Source organism: Lygodium microphyllum, chromosome 21, assembly GCF_053477565.2.
Source record: "Lygodium microphyllum isolate KBCC chromosome 21, Lygodium_microphyllum_v1.1.10, whole genome shotgun sequence".
NCBI classification, from domain to species: Eukaryota; Viridiplantae; Streptophyta; class Polypodiopsida; order Schizaeales; family Lygodiaceae; genus Lygodium; species Lygodium microphyllum.
Genome location: NC_141155.1, coordinates 127,743,391 through 127,754,832, shown reverse-complemented (window position 1 = coordinate 127,754,832; position 11,442 = coordinate 127,743,391). Strand labels below are relative to the sequence as shown.

The window sequence follows — 11,442 nt, the reverse complement described above, 5'->3', positions numbered from 1 at the left end:
ACACTGTTCCTAGTGATTTATCAAAACATGTCCACTCAAAGAGAAGTGCCCAAGATTCATTCCATGTATGTCGTGCTCTTTTAATATGAATTGCCTCTTCCTCTGATGCCAGGAGGCATATTCCACGGTGGATTCCGTGAGGTTTTACGGTGGATTCCGTAAACTTAGATGACCGGGGCTCATACGCAAAGAGGATTCTTTGTGCGAGAAGTTGATGGGGACGCCTGTCCTTTTCGGGCGTTTCATTAATTTAGTGTGTACATGGGTGATTCCATAGCGGGTGATTCCGCAAAATGCATATTAAATTAATAAACGTTTATGAGTTTAGAGTGCGCACTCGTAATAAATTAAGGTTAGGATTTATTTCTAACCAGTTGATTTATTTATGTAGTTGAAGACTGCTAGGTATTCACTTTTGTCGGTTTAATTGTGTTATTTTACTAACGATTGTGAATGCTTCAGTTGATGTGTAGAGATAGCAGCAGTGGCGGAGGAAAGCATTGGAGTCTAGCGGGTTTTCGATCTTTGGATTATATTAGGCGCCACGCCTATATTTTGATTATGTCTATAGAGACATCGACTATTTATTATTATTTTGTATGCGCTTATGCGCCTGGATATGTTATTTTTATTTGGACATTGAGATTGGGCGTGCCAGACTCTTTGGGCACCGTCCATTAGCTTTATTTTCCTATTCTTGGTAGAAAGCAAACTCAAAAGCTAAAAGCTTGTCATATTTTTGTAATTGGGCTATTTTTGAGCAAAAAGATTGAAAATATATATTAAATACATGCTTTGTGAAGCGCTCACACAAGGCATGGGGGAGATTCAACCCAATTTGTCTCTTGTCTCATGTCGTGCTTGTTTTTACATTGGTCTTTGTGCTAAAAAGTAGAGTGCTTTGTTCTTGGGGACCTTTGGGAATTCACTACGAGAGCTACCTGCGTCCGATCTGCGCACCAGTGGTATCAGAGCGGAGCAGAGATCAAGGGCTTCCAATCGCTACCAATCTCGGGCGAAGGCGGAGCTCCAGGAACAAACGACTTCTACAGTCAATCTCGTCGCGAACCGTCGATACAGGCAGACTTCTGGCGATCAAGAACCCCTGTTTCCACTCTCAGATCGCGAAGGACCACTCTCTGTCGGCGGAGGACCACTCCCTCAACTCCATGAACAAGTCGTGATCAACCAGTGAGAAATTTCTTATCTATTTCATTAAAAAGCTTAGTTTTAAGCTTAAGAAGCTTATTAGCTTCATAATCTTCAAATCGTGATCAACAAGAGAAGCTCCGAAAAATCCGCGCGGAATCAAAACGGCCCCCCCCCCCACGATTGAAAAAAACGGCGGACTTACTGATCTTCTTAAGCTTATTAGCTTAAGCTTATTTATTAAGCTTAAGTCATTAAGCTACTCTCAAGTCAGACAAGGCAGAGAAGTCACCAAACTCCGGGTCCTGCGCATCAGAAGTCAAGTTTCGCAAGTCGACACTAATCAAGTACTGCAAGTCCTGCAAATCAGCTAAGTTCAGCAAGTCAACAACCCTGCAAGTCTGTTAAGTCTGCAACTCTGCAAGTCAGACTAAATCAGAACTGACTAACGCTCGAAACTCCTAGAAGACTTGTTCGTTTGCAAAAACTCAGAACTGGAAAGTTGTTCGCAGCAAGCTGTTTTACCTATCTACAAGTTCGTTGAAGTACTTTCAGCAAATGAAGACAGAAATATTTCAGAATTTCTGAAAATTGAAGAAGAAAATACCCAAAAATACATAGCCTTGTAACCCCAAATTTGAGCTACGCTCATCCCGCTAACTGATTTTGAGTGAGAAAGGTTTGTTGAGTTTTACAGGATGACTACCCCACACATGGATGATCCTATGACTGAAGACGACCTACCCGAGCCTACCATGGAACAAAAGCTGGATCTTATCATGTTACAATTGGACGAAGAGCGAAGAGCTAGGCAAGCCTTGCAAGCGCAATTGACAAAGCTACAAGGAGCGTCCACTGATAAAGAAGAACCTCAAGCTGAAGATTTGATACGCCGTACCATCGACGCCACTCTTGAAGCACAAACCATTCGCAAGGAATCCAAGATAAGTAAACGAAGTTTCAAGTTTCGCACTTTCAATGGCATAAGAGAAGGAAAGACTGTTTTATCATTCATTAGCCAGTTTGATGACTATTTCCATGAGGAAACTTATCCTGAGAAAGATAAAATCAAGTGTGTTACTAATCATCTGATAGATAGAGCATCACTTTGGTGGACTGTCGTCCGCAAGAGCATAGAATGTCCTGCTACATGGGAAGATTTCAAGAAGAAGTTCATGCAAAATTTTCTTCCACCGCAATTTCATGAGAAGGCTATCAAGCAATGGGATTTACTCCAACAACGCGACCGTGAGCCTATTCCACAGTATACAGAGCGTTTTTGGAATGCACTTCTACAGCTACGCATGCTTGAAGACGTACCAGAGACGACCCATAAGCGGAAGTACATGTCTGGACTTCTTGGACATTACTACGCTGAGGTGAATATGTTCAAGCCTGCTACCCTTGAAGATGCCATCTCCTTAGCTCACGACACTGAAGATAAGTTACGTGGAAGAGATCGACGACCGCAGTCATTCCAAGCAAACGGTAATTATGGATCTAAACAATTCAATTCAAATTTCAGAAGGTTTAATCCAGGTCGTTTTTCATCTCCATCTTTCCGCAAGAATTGGCCTAAACCACCCGCATTACCAACCACTGTCAATCCAAATCCTAAGCCTATCCAACAAGCAAATCCAAATATACCCAGACTCCCAGCCATTGCAAATAATGTGACCAAAGCCAAGCCTATCGTATGCTACAAGTGTCACCAGCCAGGCCATCTCGCAGCAAATTGTCATTCAAAGAAGCCATCAGCGCATATCAACTACCTTGGAGCTATGGACGAAGACGAGCATGAGGATATGCCGGACTTCACTGAAGAAGAAGATGATCCTACTACTACTTCCGATATTTTACCAGGTATGCCTACTTTACATTCATTGTTGACTATGAAATGTATGGTGCATGGAAAAGAAAGAACTGTATTGCATGATGACGGTAGTACGCATGACTTTATTTCAGCAAAATTGGTAAAGGAATTGAAATTGCATACTGTACCTACGCACTATCGCATAAAAGCTGCATTTTTAGGCACTAGGTACAATGGCACACAAGAAGTTCAAAATTTAGAAATTCAAATTGGTCCATATATTGAAAGAAGAAATTTCTTAGTTGTCCCATTACAGTCTAGCGACATTATTCTAGGAATGCCATGGAGACACCAACATAATCCCAATATAGATTATTCCACACACACAATGAATATTAATTTTCAAGGAAAATCTATTACATTATTTGGTATGCATGCATCTCATATGTTTCCACTGCTTTCGCATACTCAAGCAAAACGTGCACTACGCAAGAATACTAAATCATATCTCATTTGGGTGAATGAATTGCACGCAAAAGAAACTCATATGCACCCTAGGCATAAGGAATTTCTTGCATATTTTAAGGATTGTTTTGCAGAAGACCTACCACCAGGTTTACCTCCATCACGTCCAGAAGACCATAAGATTGACCTAATACCTGGCACACAACCACCTTGCAAAGCCCCATATAGGCACAATCAAATAGAGCAAAAAGAAATCCAGAGTCAAGTAGAAGAATTACTAAATAGAGGCTTAATTCGACCTAGCAGTTCTCCATTCGGTGCACCTGTGCTCTTAGTCAAGAAAAAGAATAATACTTATCGGATGTGTATTGACTACCGAGCATTAAACAAGATCACTGTAAAGAATAGGTATCCTATACCTAGAGTTGACGACCTTATGGATAAACTGCAAGGATCTTCTATATTTAGTAAAATTGACCTTAAATCTGGATATCATCAGGTGAGGTTAGATAGATCCGACATATTTAAGACTGCATTCAGGACACAGTTTGGCCATTACGAATTCTTAGTTATGCCATTCGAATTAACTAATGCACCTGCTACTTTCAGTAGAATGATGAACCGTATTTTTCTAAAATATCAGTATTGTGTGATTGTTTTCTTTGATGATATTTTAGTATTCAGTCAAAGTGAAAAAGAGCATTATGAGCATTTATCATTAGTTTTTCAATTACTAAAAGAAAATCAATTGTTTGCAAATCCTGACAAGAGTGAATTCTTTAAGACAGAAATAGAATATCTAGGTCATATTGTATCAGAAGAAGGAATAAAAGTTGATCCTAAGAAAATTGACGCAATATTGCATTGGCCTATTCCTAAAAATGTACATGAATTACGTTCATTCCTTGGTCTTGCTAGTTTCTATAGGAAGTTTGTACGTAATTTCTCATTACTTGCTTTACCACTGACCAAACTTCTTAAGAAAGGCATTGTTTATCAATGGACTGAAAACCAGCAGAAATCCTTTGATTTACTTAAACGTGCATTGACCAATGCCCCTGTCCTACAATTGCCTGACTTTAATAGACCATTCTTTTTAGTTGTGACTGATGCTAGCGGATCAGGAATAGGAGCCGTGTTAATGCAAGATAACCATCCAATAGCATATTCTAGTTCTAAGCTGAAACCCTCTGAGCTCAAATATTCCACCTATGACAAGGAACTCTTAGCAGTTGTACAAGCATTGAAACAATGGAAGCATTATTTAATGGGTTCAGAATTCATGATAAAGACCGACCAGCAAAGCATTAGACATCTACTTAGCCAACCCCAAATTTCTGACCGCCATATCAAATGGGCTTCATTCATTCAAAGTTTCCATCCTATCATATCATTCAATACCAACCTGGAAAAGAAAATGTAGTTGCTGATGCATTAAGTAGAAGACCTGCAATTCATAACATTTCTATCATATCTTTTGATTCTTTGATTGCTATGAAAGATACATATCACCAGGATATTACTTTTCATTCTGATTGGCAAAAATTAGTTCAAAATAATTTCATTCCTGTTGATTCATTGTCATATAATGATGGATTCATGTTCTTTGAAAAGAGACTGTGTGTTACTACTCCATTCCGATCTTTTGTTTTAAATGAAATTCATTGTCCCCCATATCAAGGTCATAGAGGTATCATTTCTACATTACGCATGTTAACTGAAGATTTTTATTGGCCGCATATGGATGCAGATGTGTCTAATTTTGTTTCTGAATGTCTGATTTGTCAAAGAATAAAGAGACATCATGGTAAACAGTATGGGTTATTAATGCCTTTATCTATTCCATCTAAACCTTGGGAACATATATCTATGGATTTCATTACTGGCTTACCAAATACTAAATCTAACCATGACATGATTTGGACAATTGTAGATAGATTTAGTAAGCAAGCATATTTCATTGCATGTAAGAAAACTTTAACAGCATCACAAGCAGCACAGTTATTTTTGAAAACTGTTTTTACTAACCATGGATTGCCAAAAGTGATTATTTCAGATAGAGATTCTAGATTTTGTAATAATTTCTGGATTACACTGTTTGCAAATCTAGGCACAAAGATTGATTTCTCATCTGCATTTCATCCAGAAACAAATGGACAAACAGAAGCCACAAATAGCACTAGTTTAGATCTTTTACGTGCATACACTATCTCTAAACCTCAAACATGGGATACTCATTTGCATTTATTACAGTTTGCATATAATAATACACCGCACACATCTACAAAGAAAGCACCTTTTGAAGTTATTTATGGATATAGATTATCTACACCTGTTGCATCTTTGTCTAATAGAATACAAAGTGCCGATGATATTGTTGTTATGCATAACACTATTTTTGATGAGGTAAAGGATATGATTGCTAAAGCCCAACAATCATATACCAAACAAGCCAACAAGAAAAGACAAGCCATGAATTTCAAAGTAGATGATTATGTTTGGCTTAGAATAGAGAAGCGTAGACTGCAAAGTGTGGATAGACATCCAGTTGTTAAATTAGCCCCTAGATTCTACGGACCATTTAGAATCATTCATAAGATTAATGACAATGCATTCAAGTTAGAACTGCCATCACATTGGAAAATTCATAATACCTTTCATATTAGTTTATTGAGACCATTTAGAGGACAATTACCTATCCACCCTATCTATGAAAACCCACCTTTACTAGAAGAAGAGACTGAAATCCTTGAACCAGAAGCCATCATAGACACTGATTACATGACCACTAGAACTGGCCGAAGGTACTCTAGATATCTCGTAAAATTTAAGAACCATCCTGTAGAGGAAGCACAATGGATGCACGCTAGAGACTTAAATGCATTCCCCACTCTGTTAGCTCCACATTGAGCTAATAGCAATTGAGGTCAATTGCTATCCCACCCCGGGGGTATGATGCCAAGAGGCATATTCCACGGTGGATTCCGTGAGGTTTTACGGTGGATTCCGTAAACTTAGATGACCGGGGCTCATACGCAAAGAGGATTCTTTGTGCGAGAAGTTGATGGGGACGCCTGTCCTTTTCGGGCGTTTCATTAATTTAGTGTGTACATGGGTGATTCCATAGCGGGTGATTCCGCAAAATGCATATTAAATTAATAAACGTTTATGAGTTTAGAGTGCGCACTTGTAATAAATTAAGGTTAGGATTTATTTCTAACCAGTTGATTTATTTATGTAGCTGAAGACTGCTAGGTATTCACTTTTGTCGGTTTAATTGTGTTATTTTACTAACGATTGTGAATGCTTCAGTTGATGTGTAGAGATAGCAGCAGTGGCGGAGGAAAGCATTGGAGTCTAGCGGGTTTTCGATCTTTGGATTATATTAGGCGCCACGCCTATATTTTGATTATGTCTATAGAGACATCGACTATTTATTATTATTTTGTATGTGCTTATGCGCCTGGATATGTTATTTTTATTTGGACATTGAGATTGGGCGTGCCAGACTCTTTGGGCACCGTCCATTAGCTTTATTTTCCTATTCTTGGTAGAAAGCAAACTCAAAAGCTAAAAGCTTGTCATATTTTTGTAATTGGGCTATTCTTGAGCAAAAAGATTGAAAATATATATTAAATACATGCTTTGTGAAGCGCTCACACAAGGCATGGGGGAGATTCAACCCAATTTGTCTCTTGTCTCATGTCGTGCTTGTTTTTACATTGGTCTTTGTGCTAAAAAGTAGAGTGCTTTGTTCTTGGGGACCTTTGGGAATTCACTACGAGAGCTACCTGCGTCCGATCTGCGCACCATCCTCACCCATATTCTCTGCAATACATACATCTACCTCCGAGGTACTACCATTGCTTTCAACATTCGAGTCCTTAGAGTTTTCTACTTTCATTGATGTAAAGCCTGGTATAGTTAAGAGTGATGTTTGCCTTTGCTTGTTTTTTTGTTGAGTATCTTTTATTTTCTACAATCAAACAAAAAAATATTAAGATTACTATTATTTTTATTTAAGGTTTGCCCCATTAGTATTAAGGCCTCCTCATAACATCATTGGAGACCCTTGCAAAAGGGGTGTAAGCTATTATACAAACTTAGATTAATTGATACTTAGTAACATTTTCATCCATTCTTCTATTCATGCCCCCAATAAAATCAGCAATGCTTGCTTTGTTGCTAGATCAAATGAGAGAGGAAGACGAAGAAGCAAAAAAGAATTCCTAGCCAAATGATGTGTTCCAGCAATTCATTATGCAAAAATTTATGGTATAAGTGGTGCAATGCTCTCTCTCTCTCTCTCTCTCTCTCTCTCTCTCTCTCTCTCCATGATGGAATCCTTCGTCTATCTGTGGGTTGTAAAAAACAGCCAAACACAAGGGTATGCACCTTAGTCTATGATGGTGCAATAACAAACCATTATCTATTGCGACTGGTTGGAGGAGGCACCCGCTACCTAGAGGAGCCCTAGGACTTGTTGCCAAATGGCCAGAGGAGGCGCCCGCAGCCAACTGCTGGAGGAGGTGCCTCTAGAGGAGACGCCCTGCTTGGAGGCGCCACAAGATTGGTGCCCACCGATACGACTACTGGAGCAGGCGCTTGCTGCTACCCATTGCTTGGAGGTGCCACAAGACTGGCGCCCATCGACTGCCACCTATTGTTGGAGGAGACGCTGCTGAAGGAGGTGCCCGTCGCTGCCCGTTGCGCCTAGAGACATCACACGACTAACGTGACACGTTTGGAGATGCCCATCGTTGCACCTGGAGATGCGCACTGAGCGTGGAGACGCCCGCTGTTGCGCCTGGAGACGCACTCTCATCTTGGAGACACCTACTGAGCATGGAGACTTCCACTGTTGTGCCACAGGACTAAAGAGACACGCTTGGAGACACCTACTACTGCCCGCTGCCTGGAGTGGCTTGGAGATTGCCGATTGCCTAGAGGAGCACGCTGCAGGACTGGCGCCTGATGTGCTGACTGTGGAAGGAGGGGGAGAGAGATCGCAGGAGTGGCAGGTATTTAAAGGAGGGGGAGAGAGATGGAGTAGTGGGAGGAGGGGGAGATGGAGGAGTTGAAGGAGTTGGAGATGGAGGGGGAGTCACTCCTCAGAGATGGAGGAGTGGAAGAAAAAGTGAGAGATGGAGTTTAAGAAGGGGGAGATGAAGCCTAAAGGCCATGACTTGTAACTACCCCTTTTTAAAATTTATCAAGATGAACACTCAAGGGACCATTTAATAAATTAAATTTTGCTCAATTGACACACTAAATATTCTTGAAACTTGAAAGTTGAATCTTACACATGTGACTCATAATTGCCAAGTCATGACTCATCATTCATGACTTGTGAGTTATGCTACATGCAGTCATGACTCAAGAGTCAAGAGTTTTTATTATTTAATAATTAATAATTATATATTAAATAAATTAATAATAATTAAAATTTATATTTATAAGACGTATCATTCAAATATATTTTAGATAAATAATGTCAAGTCAAAAATTTTATACTTGATAAATTTGTTCATTTATTTATTGTTTCAAATATTATTTCACATGCAAATAATTTCTATTCTCTTTTTGAGAAACTTCACTAAACTTTTTACCTGTATTTTTAAAGGTGATTTTTATTAATTTGCAATTTATTTTACATTAAACCTCAATTTTTCGTGAACACTGTTTAAAGTCCAATATAAGCACGATAACCCTCTTTTACCATCAAATAAATCGGCGGCTAATTCTTTTTACTAATGCCCTATTCGAGAACGACATTAACGGTTGATCTCAGAGGGAATATCAGGTTTAACAGACTGAATTCCGACTCTGTGGGCAGCTATAATTTTAGCACCCACGTTGGGGGCAGGATAAATCATGTAGAGGGGGCGTTGTGCAGTATTTACAAAGCAACAGTGCATCACGATAAGTCCCCTGTGACAGGGAATGATCCCCGATAATCATTACAAGCTGCGATGCCGCGGATGTGGGATTTATATCATGTCGATAGGATAAATCATGTACAGGGGGCGTTTGTGCAAGTTGACAAAGCAACATGAATCACGATAAGCCCCGTGTGATCAGGGGATGATCCATGGCGTTCCCCACTGATCATTAGAAGCTGCAATGATTATAACTTGTGTTTTAATAGTACAAGCGAATATGCATCTAATGTCTCTATGTGATATCTGTTTCAACAGAGATTAGCAGTTATAAGAACTATTGAATGGCGTTAACAAGGCCAAGAAGACGATTGAAAGAATCCTGCCGCTGCATGGAGAGCTTCTTCTGGAATTTGGAGATGAAGGTTTCCACTGTCTCGTTGAACTCCTCTTTGCTGAGGTCACAGTAGGGATCAGCGGAATGAATGAGCGAACTGCGCTTGGTCTCCGGATTGTCGCGATGCGTGCCATGAACGCTGTAATTAGCATCGGAATAATTGGAGCGGCGGGCCTCGCTTGAAGAGCGCTGGAAAGAGGGACCAGCAGAGGTCGAGGTTGAGAACGGAGAAGAGGGAGCCGTGTAATTAACGGTGTAAGATCTCGTCATCTTCTTGTCAAGCTGGGGCTGTGCATGCAGCTGATCTCCATCACACATGGTGTTACTGAGCGGCTCTATGCTGAAGAGGCTAGGCCCCTTGTTGCGAATCTTCTCCTTCTTTATTGTCAGTATATTCTTGATCTGCTGGGGTGCTGCCGTGGCTGCGACAGCCGCTTCATTATGTGGAGAGCCGAATTGCTGCTTCGACCTATTATCCTTCATTCTTAGCAGCTGATGATGAACTTCCGGCGCATGATTATCAACGCAAGATGATGCGTAGTGCCGGGGTTTGCTGTGATAATCGTGACTAATTAGTGCATGGTCCTCAGCTTGTATTAGAGCGTCATGATCGTGATGTGATAAAGGGATGGCAGACAGGTGTTGCTTCTTAGGTATATAACTAGTGTTGCAGAGAGGAAAGGCAGGTGCAGCAGGGGATGGAGGGGGGCGGCTGAGGATGCCAGAGCGGTAAAGGATGCGCATGAGGATAAGGTTGAGGAGGACGTAGAGGTGGGAGCGGGCGACAAGCAAAGAGAGAAGATCGGGCCGGGTGAGATAGCCGAGGAGCACAGAGAGGCAGGAGGCGATGGAAGGGAGGTGGGATGTTAAGGCGGACGCCAGGAGGGTGAGGCGCGGCCACAGCAGCACCAGGTTGACCGCCAGAGAAGCCGCGCATATCAAACCCCCGACAGCCCTCCACGTCGGCTTAATCCAGCCGCTGGCCACGCGCATTCTCAGCCGCGCTACGAATCGCGACCAACCCGCTACTCACTCACACAAAGAAACACACACAGTCTCTCTCTCTCTCTCTCGATCTCCTTAACCTTCCTCACCAGCCTGCTCGCTCCCTCCTCTCCCACCACACACGCAAACTACAACCCAGCCTGTACGAGAACTGCACTCGCTCGCCCTTGCACTTTAATCAATCTCTCACACAGCCTGCTACCTACTCGCCCTTGTCTCCCTCCTACCCTACCCCGTGTCCGCTTTTATAGAGGAAGCCCCTCCTCTCTGGATAAGCCCACACTTGCCCGCCGTCCGATCTACCCCCTCCCTGCACGTCCATCCATGGACAACCTTCATTAGAGCGCCCCAGGCTCCAGCCCTTTCGAGCACACAATTCTCTTCTACATGCGACCGTCAATGTCACTCTTCATCCGGATGCAACTTGCCAAAGGCTAAGCCAATGAGACCCAAGGTTCGTGCCACATCCAATAGTAACATAAGTCATCAAGCATCATTGAGACGTTGATGATCATAGAGACAGCCAGGTTTTGTTCAAAATGTTTGTTCATGCACACAAGTTCAAGACTCGGGTTGAGGTGAGATTCAATGCACTTGTAGCCAAACCAACATACGATCCATGCTCTTTGTAACCCTATACTTTTATGCCAACAAATATGTAAATGGAATCCCCTATATCCAAAATAAGAAATGCATTATATTCATCATACCACCTATGAAAAATCATGTCCATA

At 41.4% G+C, this 11,442-nt stretch overlaps 1 protein-coding gene across 1 annotated transcript; it reads right to left on the bottom strand.

The window, feature by feature from the left end:
* Nucleotides 1-9,325: 9,325 nt before the first annotated feature.
* LOC148018539 (uncharacterized) lies at nt 9,326-10,934 on the bottom strand. The gene has a single exon (XM_087662273.1). The coding sequence runs from the start codon at nt 10,694-10,696 to the stop codon at nt 9,644-9,646; it is 1,053 nt and encodes a 350-aa protein (XP_087518399.1). The 5' UTR covers nt 10,697-10,934; the 3' UTR covers nt 9,326-9,643.
* Nucleotides 10,935-11,442: the final 508 nt, after the last annotated feature.